The 20143-nt window shown below is 40.7% G+C and overlaps 2 protein-coding genes across 2 annotated transcripts; one reads left to right on the top strand and one right to left on the bottom strand.

The window, feature by feature from the left end:
- Positions 1-1568: 1568 nt before the first annotated feature.
- On the top strand, positions 1569-5071 carry LOC306785431 (ankyrin repeat and SOCS box protein 13-like). Its single transcript, XM_079279799.1, has 6 exons — positions 1569-1723; positions 2210-2409; positions 2495-2645; positions 3430-3564; positions 3710-3901; positions 3979-5071. The coding sequence occupies exons 1-6, from the start codon at positions 1678-1680 to the stop codon at positions 4137-4139; spliced, it is 885 nt and encodes a 294-aa protein (XP_079135925.1). The 5' UTR covers positions 1569-1677; the 3' UTR covers positions 4140-5071.
- Positions 5072-9182: 4111 nt separating this feature from the next.
- Positions 9183-16027, bottom strand: LOC306776146 (neuroepithelial cell-transforming gene 1 protein-like). The gene is made up of 12 exons (XM_079266750.1): positions 15752-16027; positions 14109-14175; positions 13863-13922; positions 13116-13223; positions 12829-12996; positions 12658-12720; positions 12456-12552; positions 11859-11935; positions 11509-11766; positions 11194-11364; positions 10918-11104; positions 9183-10651 (listed from the first exon to the last, which is right to left on the bottom strand). Exons 1-12 carry the CDS (start codon positions 15889-15891, stop codon positions 10320-10322), a joined length of 1728 nt encoding a protein of 575 aa, XP_079122876.1. The 5' UTR covers positions 15892-16027; the 3' UTR covers positions 9183-10319.
- Positions 16028-20143: the final 4116 nt, after the last annotated feature.

Below are 20143 nucleotides of genomic sequence, written 5' to 3'. Positions count from 1 at the left end.
TTCTTCTCCTCTCTCTCTCTCTCTCTCTCTCTCTGTGTGTGTGTGTGTGTGTGTATGTGTTGTCCTCTATTCAGCGAATAATTAACGATTGCTAGCTGTGAAACGAACCGACATTGACAAAAACCGCGTTTCTACCCGTTACGTTAACAGCCTGGCAGTGTAAGGTTATAATTTGGATTGTATAATAAATACAGAGTATATGCACATTGTTTTTAGGTGTAACTGTAGAGCTCGAGGAGGAAGTTGGGATCAGTGCTAACTGTTAAAACACTCACATTGAGGCAGCACCAAACTTTTACTTTCATTTCTGCCAATACAATAATGTAAGTATTTGTGAAAAGAAACCATTAGCCGACAGAGTTTGGATTAAAGACCATTCTGCTTCTGTTGGTCGTTAAACAAGTGCACACTAACTTGGTTTGAGGTTAAAGTTCGGTGACCTGATGTCCCAAATAAAACACCAAAATGTCCCAGTTTTCACCACGATTAAAATTATAATAATGCTATACTTGTTTTAGCGCTTACATAGATGTTTATCCTGTTCTGCTATATCCAATAGTACACCAACACAAGTGTGGATGAAGAATGTGCAGTTTACTTATGGGTGCCTGTTTGGAAATAGGGTCACCCTAATTTAATGGCCTTTAAAATGCCATTAAACAATGTTTGCCATAAATCAGTGTGTAATATGAAATGGTTTACTATCGCCAAACCAAGTGAAAACCAGGTAGCCCCCATATTATCAATCTCTTTGCAGCTTTATGTAACTTATACATGGTTTTAGTCCCTTTAGGCCACTGTGGTGTATGGTTGAGTCTCGTGGCTCTCATCATCAAAACCATAACCTGAGTGGATGTCGTCTCTGTGACGTCTCCTATAGGGGTCTGAGGAGCCTTGTGAAGCTAGGTGGCTCCTGTCATCAGAGTAGACACTCAAAGTGAACACGCCCTTATTGATCTAACTTTAAGGATCTCACAAGCCGCCACTGTTTTAGCAGTTGCAAACACTACTTGGCCAAAGGAGGGGCGCTACGATGACGGTCAAAACAAAACCAACAGAGCAAACTGGTTTTTCTTTGACACAGACTGATGCCACATCCAGACCAGAACTGATAATTAGAACCAAATGTTGACAGCATTATTATATTGCTAGGCAGGGAGCTAGAATAGACATTACTATAATGACAATAACAGCCTCATTTTGATGCTTGCAACAGAGATTACATCGAGGAGAACCAGGAGAACTTTAACATGCTTACCAAGCCAAAAAATACATACAACCTATATTTTAAACATTTCTCTCTCACAATCAAGTGTTGTAATTGATGAGAGATGTTAATACTCCTTTAATATATTCAGTGATGGCAAGTTAATGTACCACTTGCACAGAAGTATGGGTCTAAAATTTTTTTATTTTTGGTATTTATATTTATGGCATTCAATTGTTTTCCTTGAATGTAGAAAACAAGTCTTTCGATTTTCCAAAAGGCAGTCGCCTACATCTCCCAGAGTTCATAGCTGTTGTTTGTTTTGTACTGGACGTCAACGGCTCTCACTGAGCACCCCGCGTGTTTTACGGTAATGCAGCCCTTCTGGCCTTTACTCTTTAGCCTCAAAATGAACAGCATGTTTGACTGAAGTCTTCGTGGTCGACGGAAAAGAAACACGGTAACATGAAATGATGGAGATCACTCGGACCAGACCGTCCTTGTTTGGAGAAATCGGTAAGTAGCTTAGCCAAGCGAATGACCGGATGTGGCTGGTACCCATGGCTGGTAGCTACAAGAGTTTCCATTAGCTTTGATGTCATGGTGGCTAGCTGTCACACGTTTAGCTCGGCCATTGTGAGCTAGTATGCTCTCTTAAAGTGGCTGTGAAAGCATGACGACGGTAAGCTCGTTGCGATTGTACAGATCAATGGAGCCAGTAACACACACCGTACAATGTAATACGATCCAATACACTAGTGCTGTAGGTGGGTCGATGGTTTGGATCATGCTCTACATTAGTGACTTTATTATTTTTCTCTCATGTTTTTGAGGAATTGTAAGAAAAGCTAATTGTGGATCTTTTTCTCTACTTTGGGCTTGAGGCTAAATATGAATAAAGTTATATTTCAGCTGTATTTAAATGGTTTGAATGACTAAATCAACTTGAATCATAATTCAACATGCAGACACTCTGTATTGTTTGGCTTCACATATTTGCAGCTCATGGTCTTGGATTCTGGACGGACCGGTCAGCGGTGCATGTGGCCGCTGCACAGGGCCAGGACCTCCAGCTGCAGCAGTTGATCCTGGGCGGTGCAGCGGTTAACATTGTGGCAATCGACTCCATCACCCCGCTGCATGAGGCGTGCATACAGGGACAGACCCAATGCGTCAGACTGCTGCTGGACGCTGGTGCACAGGTGAGATGGTGTCAGAGATGGCTTCCCCCATCAGTGCACGAGGGACTCTTGTTTATTGACTGTATCGTGGCTCTGTGTCTTCCAGGTGGACGCTCGTAACATCGATGGAAGCACGCCGCTGTGTGATGCCTGTGCAGCGGGTAGCCTTGAATGTGTCAAGCTGCTGTTGGAGTACGGAGCAACAGTTAATCCTCCACTGTTTACCTTCTCACCACTTCATGAGGCTTGCATGGGAGGTGTGTCTTGTTACATACATCGCACAGGAATGTATGTATGTTGAGTCATGTATCTGTGCATTATCAAGAGGTCTTTGTTTCAGTTGTCCTGCATTGCCAAACCTGTTTCTAAACAGTGCTTGTGTTGTGTCAATGCAGGTGAAAGGTGGGGGAAACTAGTTATGATCCTCGGAACAGTCAATAAAACATTCATCATAGCAGGCTGTACCGTCACGAAGGGAGCGTTCTCCCTGAATAGCACTGGGAACACATCTAGGTCAAGGCGGAGTTCATACATGTTGTAACAAGTTTAAAACATTTTAAAAGTCTCCTGTAATAGCACATTTCTCCAAGAGGCAGGGACATGGGACACAAAACAGGAAGAGAGCGCGGAAATGGGGAAAACAAATACAGTACCAGAGCTCTTGCTTATTAATTAAAAGCCTTTAAGATCTAGCAAAAAATCAGAAACCAATTACACAATTACCAGTAAGTCTATGGGACAAAAGTGGAGTGGTTATGCTTGCCTAGGAATTGGAACGCACTGGAATGATTGCAGCATTGCTTTGAACATGGAAGTGACGAGTAAGAAGAAAGCTTTAAAGTGAAACTCAAAATCTATTCATGCTGAACAACAGCTTCTGTACTCTGTGAAGGAAACTACGAAATGCAGCCACCTTTTAAAGCCCACAATAATTGGGTGTTAGATACTTAAGACTGAATTTCTGGTTGGAGTACCATATCTACATTAACTTCTCTTAGAGCCTTTAATTTAGTTCTAAATATATCCCGTCTCTCCCAATAGGAAATTCCGATTGTGTTCAGTTCCTGATTGATCAAGGAGCTTTCATGGAGGCCCACGACTGCCACTATGGGACGCCGCTTCACGTATCCTGTGCAAGGAAACATTATGACTGCGCCAAAGTTCTCCTCAATGCAGGTGAGGTCAGGTTTGTCTTCTGCGTCAAAATAAATATTTTTGGGTCCAATGATTATTGATTGTAATGTATTTAGCGTATAAACACAAATGCTACAAACAAGAAGTATTTCTCCTTTTTCATTCAGTTTTCTCTTTTCCCCAAAAGGGGCAAATGTGAATGCTGCCAAGTTACATGAGACGGCCCTTCATCATGCAGCCAAATCCAAGAGCGCTGACTTGATTGATCTACTTGTGGAGTTTGGGGGGAACGTGTACGCCAGAGATCACCTGAACAAAAAACCCATCCACTACACCAGTCTGGGCTCTACCCCTTATCTCTGCCTTGAGTTCTATGAGAGTAAGTGTTTATTTTAAGCGAGCATCCTGTCACTGTCAATATATATCATCTCATCTCTGTTGTTTCCTCTTCTGTAGATACCCCTCTCAGTCTACAGCAGATCAGCAGAGTGGCTGTGAGAGGAGCTCTCGGCAGCAGAGCACGGGAAGTCGTTTCCCAACTGAACTTGCCCAATCGCATCATACGTTTTCTGTCCTACATGCCACCTCCAGTTATTGAAATTGAATCACCTGTGTGAAACTTAAGGCGCAGCTCTTTAGAAGGTTAATTACAGACCAGTTATGTCTGCTGACATCACCTCTCCGGAAAGTCATATGACAGGATGTTGAAGTGAACAGCAGAAGAGCAGCACAGATCAAATGTCATAACACTTCAAGACTAGAGAGATTTCTTAACGTGAATCATCAGGCTGCTTGCCCAGGCACATTTGACAGTGTTCAAACATGTACCATGATCTAATCATGATGTTCTGGCTAACCTGTCGGTAAACAACTGTAAGCTTACACATCCACTGGAGTTATGTTTAAGGCCACCAAATTAATGTTAAGTCCAGCATTTACTTTCATTTAAACCCTTTGCTGCAAATAAACCGTCTTCTCCTGGAGGTAGATGAGTCTCACCCATACAGTCTGCATGAAGGACAAACAACCGTAACGACTAGTGTAAACCCACACAGGTGATATGAATCAATATGTCCTCTTCTCAGGACTGTGAGCATGTACATAATCTCTTATCTTTATCTTTTAATCTCTGTATTACTACGTGGAGTCTGATAACGTGACCTCATACCTTCCAGCATAGCTCAGCCCACCTTCGCCCGGAGCAGAGGCGTCGTCAGCCACACCTTAACAATGCATTCCCAGAATGTTTGGCCACAGAACAATTTCACATTACTTTGAATCAGTGATAATATCAAAAGTATTGCTTCATGGAGCTTAACGTAAACATGAAATTGGCTTGCTCGTCATGGCCAAGTAAGTGGGACTTCATCATAGATCTTGTGATACTTAATTGAAACCAGAGGGAACATGAAGTAGTTTGCTAGGATTATGTCACTGTATATTATGTAACTGTACTTTGAATGTAAATTTGTAAATAATACAGATTGTTCTACCTCTATTACATTTGTGTGAATAACAAGACCAGTACGGGGCTTTTTTTTAAAGAATTCTCCAGTGTTGTGTCTTCTGTTGTAGCTGAACTGCGAGTATCAAAATTGGTTGTTATTGTTTTGGTTGTTTCTTTCAGAAAAATATTACTTTAAAGGGTTGCACTTGTCCAAACTACACTATGGTTATTAGGGCATTCAGTCCAGACTTTTCAAACTAATTTTTGCTTTCAGCAGCTCACATTACCGCATTTTTTGAAAGGGAGGAGTGAGTCGAGGGGTATTCAGTTGGTTGCATTCGTTCACAAGTGTGTCAGAGAACTACAGTGGCCTTCGGGTGATGCAACTACTTGATGAAATGCTCTCTCTAGAGCCAGAGGTTGGTTTGTCCATTCTGGCCTACGATAGAAATATGGCGGATTCTGTGAAGAGGACTGGCTCCATGTAGACATGAAGGGCTCACTTTCAGCTAACGCAAACCCGATTCTTAGTTCCAGGTGATTATTCACTAAAATAAACAGTTATGACTGTTCTATAAATCTGCTAATATATCCAACACGAAATGCTACACACTGGCCCTTTTAATTATAAAATATTTGTCGTTTGGGAGCTTTTGAGCTCAAATGTGAGACCTCCAGGATGGACACATGGATCTGAAATATTCAGTTCAATTAGGGCAACTCTTTGTGAATAAGACCCTACGTGATGGGTTTCAGAAAGATTGAGGAACCCATAAGGACCCACGGTGACACAGTTGTCACAGACACTTTAAATATCATGGAAAGTCCCGAAGTGACACATACTGAACATCCCGGAAAAATCATGTGACAGTGAGTCAGTTTATTTGTATACCAATGGCATCACTTACAAAATGGCTGCCTGGCTGGTCAGTACATTTGGCAGAACTAGCTAATTTCAAACAGATATGTCACATCAGGCTTTTAAATTTATAATATTCTCAGAAAAAGCAATGTGACAATAAGAAAAATAGTAATGAGCTGCTCAATTGATTCAATTATTTTTAGTTACAATATTTTCTTTTGTTGAATTCAAAAGACGTTTCAACCAAAAAATAGGCCAAGTTGATTGGTTTTCAAATAAAGAAATCATCTATACGTAAACGCCCAATGTGACATATATGTAACATTTCAGATCTTTGGCACTAAGGGGTAGTATTTAGAAAATATTTTCAGAAATGTGCTCTATGTGGTCTGTTTAGTCCGTTTTATATCCCACATAATTTTCCTTTAAGGACAAATGGGTTTTGGTTGTTATGGGTTAATGATGTCTGTGAATTGTAATATAAGTCCAGGTGATGGTGTAACAATAGGGGGAACTAGGTCTGGAAACTTTACAAAAAATGAAGAGACTTCCCCAAAACTGGTGAATATGCAGGAGGAAATACGTAAATGGCTGGATAACAATTCTGTGATCAGGCCTCAAAGCAGCAAGGCTGAGCTCCTCTTTGCAAGGCAGTCGGGCATACACTGCAAGCTGGAACCAAATTCAAGATTACCCCCCCAAAAACATCACCACTTAAAAATGTAAAGGATGCAGTAATTCTCCACCAGAATGCTTTAAAGGCAAGGCAAGTTTATTTGTATAGCACATTTCAACAACAAGGTAATTCAAAGTGCTTCACATGAAACCATTAAAAGCGAAAAGGAGATTTAAAACATACATTGAAACAATATTTGATGTCTCCCTGAGACATTACGCTGCACGCAATCAACCATACACTGCCGCAATTCTGCAATGACTTGCACACAAACCACGTTTGGAAAAGATCTCTGCCGATCTGCGTTTTATAGTGTACGCCTTGCACGAACTCGGTCCCGGAGGAAATGGCGACATATTGTGCACTTTCTAAATTTGAATCGATGTCTCCCTGAGACATTACGCTGCACGCAATCAACTGAATTTCAAACTGCAACTGAAACTGCAAACTGAATTTCCATTCAATCAGCTTAAACAACTTACACAAAATCATCAAACCCATTTTAGGGAATAAAGCTAAACGGAATTCAAGATTCACATAACTCAACAGTTAACTGAACAAATAAAATATGAAAACATCTCGCATATAACTGCTACATAATCGGGTGGATTAAGCCTGATGACGTATTTCCTGTCTTTAGCCCCTCCTTCCTCTACCGTTATCCATAGCAGTACATTGCTAGCCAAACGTTAGCTAGCAGCTAAAGACGGCTTGGAGAGGACAATACAAAAATAAAGAGTAAAATAGTGGCATAACGTAAAATGTAAAATCAAATGTGCTCGAATAATTCGAGGTTATAGGCGTTAAACCCAGTACTTTAATTTATCTTTAGTAAAGGTCATTAGGTAAGTTACCCTTTAAGAGTATTGAGACCCAAAACCAAGGTGATGGCTTGATCCGCATCCGTAAATAGTTGAGTCTCAAGGTTTGTTAGATATGTTCGTGAAGAACGTGAAACTGGACGGTGAATTAGTAGGAAAATATGTGTTGGTAATGGAAAGACAACATCACGACCGCTAGACTGCTGCTAACTATTAGCTCGGTGTTACTTCCTGTTAAACCGGGCGAACCACAACAACCTGTAACACTAGTTCCAGCTCACGATGTAACTTCCGGCTTTTCATTTGAAGTCCCTTAATATAAGGAATGAGGACATGTTGTTGCTTTCATAGGGCACGACTTGATGCAAATTGTCTCGAAAGCAGAGAAGCCAACAAATATAGCTATTTATAAAAGCAGTGTGGTAAAATAGAATAGAAATGGTTAAATGGTTAGTATCTGATAAAGATGCTTTAAATAAACAGTGATGAATTCACATCATTTGGTAAAAAGAAAGACAGCCACATTCGGTGGAGGCATTGAAAATCCTAAAAACTTTCAGATTCCTGAGCTTGTTATTTGAGCCTACCTGAACCACCAGCTGTCTCCACTGATCACCTCTAGGAAAGCAGGTGTTAGGTTTGTAAGAGACACATCAGGACAGCACGAGATATTGTCCTTGGGGAACCACTGAGCTAAAGCTTACCAAGAATAATAGTCAGGGACAATGGCAAAAGGATGCCAGGTGTTTTTTTTACATGAAGTGATACCTTTTAAACCCTCAAAGACTGCATTTGGCAGCTGTACATTGTTCATCCAACAGCGTCTTACTTTAGCAGAAAATACATTTTTGAGGAACACGCTATCTATCAGCAAGGTTGTTGAGAAGCTGTTATTGTTGGTGGCTCACAATGAGCTATAGATACTGCAGGTTCAGCAGCTGACGATGTGGGAGAGGCCCTTTCAGTCAAATGGTAAGTGTGGTGTGCAGCTGGGGTTGTGGCAGGACCAGCAGGCACCAGGAAAAAAAAGAAAATTTGAGGTTTGTCTTCTAGGACAGAATTAATTCAAGAGTTAGTTCCTCTTTGAGCACTTCCGGTTTCAGCTCCTAACCTGCTTTTAATTATCTTCATGAAACTCTGCAGCCATTTTGTTTGTCAGTATGGATTTTGAACACATAAATGCTGTATTTATTTTCATCAACAAGTCTTAAGTCATGTGTGATAAAGTAGATCTCCTTTTCTTATGTCACTCTTGACACATCCAATGTTGATAATCACCGCTTTACAGCGAGTAGAAACTAAAAAACAAGACGTTCAGATGTAGTTTACTTAAAGCCAGTGGTGGGCCGTCAGGGCCAGCTAAGCCTTCACTGCTGGCCTAAACAGAATCACAAAGTTATAGCTATTTTATAATTTAATAATAATAAAGATTCAGCCCCTATTTCTCGGCCGTAGAACGGCAAACGTAGAACGCCGGCCCCAACTGTTTTTTCTTATTGTTCCGGGTTCAAAAGGTCACACATCCTGTTGTCTGTTACATGAGCGCAGTCCACCGAAAACATATTTCCCACAATTTAAGCTTCTGCATTTTCCAAATGCACTAGTATTATTCTAACGTATTGTTCGGTTTGTCAGCCTCGTACCAAACGGTTTAATAAGAATATTATATTAATATAAGTATTATTACACCAATAGAAACTAATAACCGTAGCTCAGTAGGACAGCACAGAAGGCCCAGGTATAAAACCTATTTTTGCAAATATTTAAAGGTTAAATAAGTAAGAGGTTGTTTTTTTTGAATGGGTTTTTAATGTTTCTAGACATATCAAATGGCCTTTACAACGGTATTCTGATATAAAAAATGAACAGAACTACATAACGGACATGTAGGATTTCAAGACATTAAGAGAAAAGGAGGAGCACACTTACGTTTTTTTCAGCTTCTGTTTACTTGACAAAATGTTGCGACACAGTCAAAGTACAACTGAGAGGATGTTTGTACCCATACTACCACACTATTTAGTATGCCAGAAAAATATCAAGTATGACCCAATACATAGGACGTCAAATGCAGTATGCCAAAAATACAAGGATGTCCGACTGAATCTGGTCACATTTTGCACAGAGGCAAGCCAGCTTTTCTTGTTATTCTGACCCACAATCTTCTGCACAGATGATATATGAGCAAGAAGGTAAAAGTTCAAGGTGCAATGTTATGATGAAACGGTATGTCCCAACTGAGTGCATACTGCATCTTTTGTAAGCGCAGCTGCAGTACGAACTAAAAGTAAAAATGTATTTGATTTTGAACCTCAGTCTATTGGGAGTCTTTTAAAAGAACAAACTAAATGTTTTATCTTTTTCCATTGAACAACTTTTCTCTGAAATACATTCTAGATTTTCCAAGAAATGTTTTTCTTCATCATATTCATGATCGGTGTTCTTTTTAACGTTCTGCTCATTATCTTGTATCTCATCTCAAAAATCGACACTTCCGTCACCCAAAGGCTTCCTGCACGAACAGCTCAGGCCACCAGTGTCTTAGTTCCTTGATCCCATAGCCTTACACAGATAGCACTTACAACCACATACATCTTTAATGTAGGTTAATTGACATTTTGATTGCAGCAAAAAAAAGATAAGTGTTGACACATGAAGGAATGTTGAAACTACATTTGAAGAGCTACAAGTGATATAAAGCTGTTTAAATGTAAGTACACATAAAACCCTAATTCCACACACAATTAGCAGGTATAAACATACATTTCAGTAACACCGACACATTGTTGTTGTTGTTTTTTGATGTAAACTAATTACACTTTGTAAAGACTAACATTTGACAATACATTTGGACGGAAATGAAGAATGAAGACTTTCAGCGCAGCTACAGTGATGAAGTAAAAGCAGAAAAACAGTGGTTGCATGAAAATTGACTGACACTTGTTGCCTAAATGTGTCTGTCTAAGAGGAACCTGCTGCCGGGTTAAATGTCTACACTCCAGTTTCCTTCCTCTTTAGTGAGCCTTGTAACTTCTGGTCCAGTCTGGTTTTGGAGAGCGTCTGAGGCCTGAGTTTAGGGCCACAGACAGGCGGGCAGTTCTCGTCCGTCTCCTCGTCAGAGGTGGTGACTGAGATGGTGGAGGAGCGACGCTTGGCTCTGACAGCTTCTCCCTGCTGAACTCTGGGTGGAGCCCCCTGTTGTTGGGCCATGGCGGTGCGTAGACAGTTGAGCCACTGCTGCTTGTGGTAGACATCGTTGACATGCAGGGTGTGCGACTGGCCGTGGGAGGGATCCAGAGAGCTCACACGGAAAGCGTTCTTAGCTGGAGGGACACAGAAAGAAAAGAGATGCAGTCCACTGAACAACAAGCAGCAAAGCCAAAGTCTCCAATTTGCTCTGTCTGACCAACTGTCCAAAACTTTTCAAATTATCAAAGAGAAAAGCACCAAATCTTCACATCTGAGAGGCTGAAATCACAAAAGTTGAGAATCTTTGCTGGACAAATGAAACGATCAAACACTTTATTAATAGATGACACAACAAGCCTCGGTCACAAACCACCAGCAGGTGGAGCTCAACTCAACCCACCTTTCTCTCCATTGGTGAAAGCCCCTCTGAAAGAGCCCCCCATGCGGATCTCTCCATCCTGCAGGTCCTCAAGACCCAAATCCAGAACTGGGATGGGTTGGCGATACACCTGGAAGCAGCTCCTCTCGTTCCGGGTCACCGGTCGGGTCAGAACCAACAGCTCACAGAAGAGGAACACATGCAGCCTCTGCGAAGAAACACGTTAATATAAAACGATACAACACAGACAAAATGTATGTGGATGGTCATAATAAGGAGAGTAATCCTAATTCTCACCGAGCCACTTTTGTTCCGCAGCTCGCCGTGACACAGTAGGGTCTTACAGTTGTCTATGAGAGGGTCCCGCTGCTTATCATCCAGATACTCCAGTTTGTCTATATAATACCGACACTCAGACTCTCCTTTTCTCACATTGATATCAGACAGAATCTCCTGGATTATAGTGATCTGGATAAATAAAGAAAGACCGATCAGTTGGTTATTTGGTAAAACACACAAGACTACATAATCAGTGAAAAAATAGCGAAATATGTAATTTCTCAGATATAGCACTGTCTGTAACTGCAAAGGCATGTAATTTGGATAACATACAGCTCTCTCCAGACTGGGTACGTCTGGGTGATCAGGAGCAGTGTGTCTGAGGATCTCTCGCAGCAGCAGTGGGTATTTCACCAGACGTGATCGAGGGATGTCTAGGAAGCTCCAAAGATCCAGCTTCCTGCTGAAGGGCGACTCCAGGCAGCGCTGCAGGAAGTCCTGGACCCGCCTGTCCTGCTTTTTCTGGTCCAGCAGGGCTTTGGCCGCGAGCTGGTTGCTACAATAGCCTTTGTAAGCGTTCAGACCAGGCAGCTGAAAAGATACAACAAAAATTACAATCTTTTTGCATGCTGAAATGTATCATATCTGCAGCTAATGTGTGTCAGGTGAACATCAATACACACCCAGTCAATAACGATCCGTCCAATCTGAGCTACTGTTCCATCGGGGCCAGTTCCCACCGTCAGTTTCATCAGTAAGTCTGCAGATTATTAAAAAAAGCACACACATAGTCAGAAACACTTCAAGCGTCATTTAAAGCTTGGGTAGACAGTTTATTTTTGGCACCATTGGGCAAAATTGCCTTGCGCAGGAGGCAAAACTATTAGAGGGATGGAGAGGAAACGTTGCTAATAGTTTAGCTTTCTGCTAACCGTAGCAACAATTTCTCTCCAATTTGGTATCACAACTTTTCTGGCAGGACATTCCGCCATTGAATTAGGCTTTCACAGAAGGGACGTGCACAGCTGCACGCACATCTGCATTTGTAGAACAGCCAATAGGAACGTCTTCTCTCTGAAATGACCTGTGATAGGCCAAAGTCTCTGGTCACACGATAGATTTTCGAACCCAAGAAAGCAGAGCCAAGCGGAGGTGCAGAAGTCTAGATTCCTGCCAGACCACAATTATATGCTGAAAGGTTATTATGGACATTTTGTCCAATGAAACCAAAAGTAAACTGTGAAGCAGTTCAGGTCCAAGAATATTTGTTGGTAATTTACCCTCATGTAAGGGGATGTATGCATCCAGGTCCCCGAATATGTGAGCCAGTTCCTCCTCTGTCATGATGGAGAGTTTTAGCATCGGATCATGGTATGCCTGATTGTGAAGAAAAGCAGCATTGTGAGCACAAAAGAAAGTTCATAAAAAGGGAGCATAAGTGTTTTTATGTATTTGTATAACATTGAATAAGGCTTTTCTAACCTTTCGTGCAAGTTGGAGATCCTCTATGAGATCCTGCTCTCCCCTGTAAAGCTCATGAATTGCCTGAAGAAGAAACAGAAACCGCAGCAGGAGAAGTTATTTTTTTTCTGCCCTCCATGCTTTTAAAAGGTGACTGTGCTGTAAACTTTAAAAAAGACTGAACTGCAGAACCTCCTGTCTCTTGATCTCTTTGGTGGAGAACGTGCTCTTCTGATGGACATCCAGCGTCTCCGACCACAGCGTGCTGTTTCTGCGTTTGGTGGGAGTGGGACCTGCTGCCTTGCTGCTAGCTTTGAGGGACATCCCCGGTGACTTGTTGTCCCCACGTAATGACATGGACTAGAGAGAAAAAAATAAAGAAAAAAATGATTATTTTACAGTCAAACGCAAATTTGACTGATTTGAATTTTCTACCATGTCAATTTGTAGAGGGAGTGCCACTAGAGTTGGGCATGTACCTGGATGGTCTGACCAAAGCGCCGCACTGCTCCATTCTTTGCAGGAGATAGCAAGTTGACGAGGGATGAAACTTTAGCCAGCGGTCGGACACGCTTGTTACTGGGTTCCTGGGAATCACGGAAATAAATTGTATTCAGTTTAACTTGATTGTATTGATGTGTAGATTGTAGTATTGAATACTAAGGCATTGTTTAACACAAGGCTGTCAATCACACATTGGGAATAAAACCTTTTATTCCTAATTTTGTTCAAAGCCTGATTTAAAAAGCTGTTCTGCAGTTGCAGAAATTAGATGACAGATATTCCATTTATTACTTACAAATATGTATTTGCTATATTATAAAGCACTGCTTTTGTTTCACATAGAAACAACTCGAAATCAGGAAATACTCCAGTTTTATTTCACTCTCAAACACCATAGCTGACTTTTATGCAAGCTTCATGTCACGGTATTAAAGTGGACATGAAAGTTGTTGATGTTTAGAAAAAGGTATTAAACCACTTTGGCAGAGCCAAGAGACTGTGATAATACTGAGGGACAAGGATAGGATTAGCTGTCACCATTATCATCTCCTCAGACAGACGCTTGTGCCAGTGAAAGGCGTATTGGGATTATCCTGAGCTCATAACACACAAGCGCACTCATGGCTGTCTGTGGCGAGTACCTGAGTCATGCAGAGGGATTAAAGTTTGTTGTGAGGACACGTTCGAGGGTGCAACACGAGACTCGCTGCCTTGACTCTCACCTTGAGGTCGAAGCTGGACAGACTGACTGTGTCATCCTCCTTCTCTTTGCGCTTTCTCTTCTGTAGCAACACAATAATACAAACTGGTTACTTTTACAAGTCTGTAACAACATTTAAATGTTAGGATCGCAGCCCAGAAATATTATCCTGAATAAACAGTCACGTATGGATTTAACAGATCATATGTGCGTGGATGTGAACACTGCGATCTAACATGATGGTGTTGTGCTTTCAACATCAACTCACGAGACTGAAATCCCACGGAGTCCCAGGAGTGAGAAAGGTGAAGGAGCTGCCTCTCTGCAGAGGAGGTCTGCAGGAAATGCGACAAATAAGCGTCGGTCAAACACAATGACAACAAGGTTATGTCGACTTCATTGCAGAGAGACTGACTACTACTCTGCTGAGGATGTTATTTTTTGTCTTCTATTGATAAAAAGACATGCGGAATCTGATCATACGTGCAGACATAGCTGCGTAAATACACCACAAACAGCAAATCAAGGCATACAAACACGACTAAAGAGCATTTCGGCTTTGTTAACATGATGAATGCCTTTTTCCTTTTGTGTGCCATTTTGTCTTCAGTCACTGTTATGTTTAGATTATGTCACACGCTGTGGATGACGACTGAGGGATGTCAATAGAACCATATAAGGAGCCGGACGGCTCTCTGCTGCTGCAGGAAAAAAGTCAGTTATGGACACAAAACAATGTAGCTACAGAGAGTTTCAATGTCTTCTTCTGATGACACCCTGAGGGTGCTGTCAAGGCCAAAGTCAGCTGAACACACTGCAATGAAACGCACTCCTTGTATTCTGCCTTGCAGTCATGTTGGAAATAACGGAAATATGAGTGGAGAGTGAAAGATCAGAGGAAAGTGATGAAAAAGAATTGGTGAAGTTCATTCATCTGCAAGCAGTCTGCAAAAATCATGATAAATGTGTAGGCAGAGTATTAATTACAAGCTAATAATCATGCAAGTTAAAAAATGATTTGTATTTGAGTATTTCCTCAACACTATCTGCAGTATCGAAGAACAAACACAGGTGCAGTACAGGTTTAACTATGCACACATGTCTGTTTAATTACAACTGTTTCTACCGTGACATACATATAATACAGGCAGGGAAATCATGGAAATACCAACTCCACTACTTCCCAGTATCAGCAGTGTGAACAAAACCGAACTGAGGAAATGATATCTGATATTGATGCATCTAACTTACTCTACCATTGATTACAGTGCTGAAAAAATTAGTCAACAGAAAAGTGACTTGTAATCAAGCAATGTATCATGCAAGAATGCCACATTTACAATTCAGCATTTGCTGGTTGCAGCTTTTAAATTGGGTCTTTTTTCACATCATTGTAAATTGAATGTCATTGAGTTTTAGATTGTTTTGGCCAAAAGATACAAGCATTACAAAGACACCTTTTTGGGGATTTCAGAAGTCATGATGGACATTTTTTCTACTTTATTAATTCACAGATGACTCAATATTACAAATAATAATCAGTTGCAGCCATAATTGATCATATTTCCATTCTTAGTTATAACTGTAGTTTGTACTCATAAGTTAACCAGCAGATTGCATGATGTGGATTTTGTGGACCGCTAAAAATAGTCGTTCATTGTGTTATGACTCACATTTAGTTTATCTTGCATATTTAGTGCCGCCACACGCAGCTTAAGTATCCGAGGTGCACTTGAAGGCATCATGTGCCGGTTACAATAACAGCCCTTCCCTTCGCATGTCGGCTAACCAACGTTAGCTCACAATGTGCTGAAGTCGTATACCGTAACAATCAGAGCTCCAGAATAAATACATGCATACATAATTCATTACATATAACGATATCACATGTATCTGGCCTGATCTACGTACTTCTTGTTTCTGCGGAGTGTTTGAGGAGACGGCTCCGCCGCGATCATCACACTGGTGGTGGACGTCCTCGATGACATCCTGCGGAGTTTCTGCTTCTTCTTTCCCCCCCTTCTTCCTCCAACGTTTTCATTTTCTTCCATTTTACAGGAGGCTTCGTTTTGAGATCGGTTGTATTGAGACGTATTAACGGCGTTGCGAACAAAAGACAAAGTCCAGACGTATGAAAAATGGCCCGATGTGTACAAAGAAGGCAGAAGATCGATGACAACAGAGCGCACACACCACCGCGGAAGTTTGAATATGGCGGATTCTCGGATTCTTGGATATGGACCAATCAGGAGAGGGCTCAGAGCTCCGTTGCTGTGATACCATGAGGTGGGAGTGGCCAGTGAGACTAAAAGGACCTTGAATGTAGCACACACACATACGTCGTTGTTATAATAAATAAATATATATATATATAAATAATTATGATAACATAACAATAGTAAACAACGGCGGATGGTATGAAGTAACAATGTCAGGAAGTAAAGCGACATTTTTTTATCAACCTGACAAAATTACGTTCTTGTGGGAAGAAAAGAAAAGAAAAGGCAACACTAATGCAACTTCTTTACATTCTATTAGAATGTAAAGCAGCTACAGTGTATAGAATGATTCTATTGAAGTTATTCCTTTTTTAAATGTTTTAGACGAGTCACTAATCACTTTAAAATAGTGATTATAGCTGATTTAACTTACAGACATGAGATTTATCTTCTCATGTCACTCTCTTTATATAATTGTAAGCTATTATGTTGAGGATGTTAAGAAGCAGGGCTCCTGTATATGTGTTGTGTGCTTTTATTGTGAAGGAGGAGACGGAAGGAGAGAGAGTCGAAAGAGGTTCTGAAGAAGTGTGTGACAAGAAATAAAGTGGCTGCCATTCTGGGTGCCGAATACGGAGCCCCGTGTTTGTTATATTATAATTATCCTAAAGTATAGGCGCAAATAAACCCTCGGCTACACAATGATATAAATTCATCCCCGTTTTCGTGCGTTTTTCCTGCAAAAGTCCAGCAGCATGAGTCTGTTTTCGCTTGTTACATGCATACTGTCTTTTCAAAATAAACTTCCATCTTCACAGGAAACAACTAAGGTTTATAAACCTACACATTTAATTCAGTGTGTAGAAATGATGAAGTTGGCCCAGTTTTAAATTGATAAACTGATTTATTTGTGTGTATAAGACTCATAAAAAATAATGTCATCGTATTTTCCTGCCCCAAATACTTTTGATAATAAGTGGACATTTCGGCATTTTTAGCACAGAGCTTTTATAATGCAGTCATAGTTTTAACTGTATATGGCTGCTAGCTTTTGTTTGTCCAAATGTTATTTATGTATAGATTTATCCTCATACTTGCCTGTTGGCTAAATAGAAGCTATATTTCTATGTATGCTTACCATTGTTTTCATTTGATGTTTCACTGTTGTGCATCATGTTTGTTGTCTCCTTTGTATATTTAAAGCTACTCGGGCAGAGACAGGGTGGTAAATATTATGAAGATTCATGTTATCCTATAAATATTATATCAGGATGCCTGCGAGTACATTTTTCTCATGCATATTGCATTTGATATATTTCATTTATCCATTTCAGTATAAAGGCCATGCAGGTAAAATGGATTACAACTATGATGTCACTCTAATTCCCTTCAAATTCCTTGGCTTTTTATTAAACATATCATCTCAAGGTAAAACTGCTGACATGCAATACATCATTTTGTTACCTCCATATGAGGATCAGGATTAGATCTTATGGTTACTCAGAGAGCCTGTTTGACCGTATCCTACGACCCGACCCCATCAAAAGCGGTCACGGTGAGCCCCTCAGACTCCACAGTTCTGTCCTTCATGAGCACATCATCACCTTAAGGTGTCCATCCATTCCACTTTGATCAACATACCTGTCAGTCACATGAAATATGGTGCTAGATATCACTGCTAGGGTGTCTTCATGAAGTCAGGATGACACAATAAGACTGAAGCATAGAAATATAATATTTTATTTCTATGTATTGTACAGAAACCATAACATTTGTAGTAGTTGTGCATTTATTGAATGGGATAAACACAATCTAACATATAGATCTATGAAACAATCTCACCTCAAGGTCCATGCAGTAGCTGTTGTGGAGTCAGATCCACTTTCAAGTGTATTAAAAACTGAAAACTGTATAAAGCAGCCGTCAATTACCTGTACACTAATTTATAATAGAATAGAATAATAAAAATAATGATGGTATGGGATGGAAAGCAGGGCAGTAGGCGGTAGGAGACCAGACTATAATTTCTCTGGTTCATTTCTGAGTCACTTCCAGCCGTTTATGTTCATTTGCATGTCATGGAGGAGCATTCTCACTCTGCCTTCTTTCAGCTAATCCTCAGCCGCCCATGTGAAAACACCCTCTATGTGTCCATCTGATGGAAGAATCGTGGTAATGTGCTTTTATAGAAACGCCCCGAACAAATCAAAATAAAAAAGAGGAAATACAGGCAGAGGGCAGGCATCGCCACACTGTTGGTGATCATTGAGAGTCTACATACACAGTTTATTTCAGGAAAATCATACCCATTTGTACGCTAATTGTGTCAGAATTTATCAATGAAAGTGGTTTCATGATGAACGTAAGTTTGAGTCAGACACAGAGGGGGAAAAAAGAGTTAACAAGAAGCAGGAGAGCAGCTGTGACCAGTTAGTGAATGAACAGTAATTTATACAAATCTGACCTACTTTGTGGAATTATAAAAACATCTCATATTTCAGTGTATGAATGTACAGCGTCTGTACATGCTGATGATCCACCTCCCAGAACACTGATTTCATATGGTGCTAGAGACTGGGTACAAACATCTACGTCACCAAATGAAATCAGGTTCTGAGTGCAGTCCTCTGGTTTTATACACAGCGCTTGAGACATGCAATACAAGACATGTTGGATACGGAAGAAGAGATCTTTGATATTGTGTCACATGGACTGGTCAGCCTCCTGCTGCAAAGTGGATGCAGATGTAGGTCAAAAGTGTTGTTTGAGGAAGGAGGCTGCCCTGTGTTTGCTCCTCTTGCTGCACGATGACCCATTCTACAAACCAACAGCAGAGGGTGTGGTTACAGCCAGAGCCAAACCAGTGACCCAGTGGAAGAATATTTAAAGTGGATCCCTCCAAGCTGGTCCCCCTCCTGTATCCTGGTACTCCACCTAAAGAGACCAAACTCACACAAACATACATCATGGTAAAACAATCATGTAAAGTTTCTATTGTACATCAGGATACTTCTGGGGAAAAAGTCATTTTTGCTTGAGATGACATTTTAGCATTGGTAAGAGTGTTTCTGAAGAAATCATTTGTCATTTTGGGAAATGTACTGATTAACTTTCTTGCGTAATATAATATGAGAAGATTGATACCACTTTCATGTTTTAAGCTTCACACGAAGCTACAGCAAGCTAGCCTAAAAAATGGCATACGTTCTTTTAAAAATAGACTTCCGTCTTCACAAGAATCTACTCAGTTAAGTAATGAGTTTTGGACGGAGCCAAGCTAGCTGCGTCTTCCTGTATCCAGTCTTAATGCTAAGCTAAGCTAACCAACTATTGGCTGTAGCTTCCTGTCGAACAGACACAACTAACAGTGATATCGCTCTTCTCCTCTGATTCTCGGAAAAAAAGTGAACAAGCTTGAATCCTAAAATGTGAAGCTATTGCTCTATGAGCAGAAGGTGCTGGAAAAACCATCAAACTGAATTGACGGAGAAGCAGGATGGACGCCTCAATGCTCCTCTCATGTCATGACCGGGAAATACATCATCTTACAAGAATCCTCCATTCAGGTAAGCCATATAGGGTGAAACAGGTCTCAAATAAGGGGTTTTGACATTGCTGGTGTATATAAATTACCGCCTTAATTTGAAAAAGAAGAAGAAGAGGCAGCAGGACGAAAGAGAAGCGAACACAAATGCATTATTGTCTGAGCTATCGAAATTCTGTTGACATTAAATGTGCAACATAAAGGTACCAGGTCTAATAATAATGCTGTGACTCATGTTTGTTTCCAGATGGCTTCATTTGAACAGGAGCTGAAGGGGGTGAAGGTTTATCTTATGACACACTGTTCATCACACCTCCTCTTCCCCTTCCTTCCCACCACGTTCATGGGCCAAATCCCATCTAAATAAACATAAAAATGACATGTGGTGACAAAAAAAAAGAAGATAAATCATGTGCCCATTCAAGGAGAAGGTTCGTCGCGGTGCAATCTTTGCCACGTCACATCAAACAACCCTGGATGAGTTAAGTGAGATGAATATAAACTCTAACCTCCTCTGGGTTTGATGGTAAATGCTCTGTA

The sequence above is a fragment of the Melanostigma gelatinosum genome, assembly GCF_949748355.1.
Source record: "Melanostigma gelatinosum genome assembly, chromosome: 1".
NCBI classification, from domain to species: Eukaryota; Metazoa; Chordata; class Actinopteri; order Perciformes; family Zoarcidae; genus Melanostigma; species Melanostigma gelatinosum.
The sequence above is the reverse complement of the archived record's forward strand: the minus strand, read 5'-3'. Positions and strand labels throughout refer to the sequence as shown.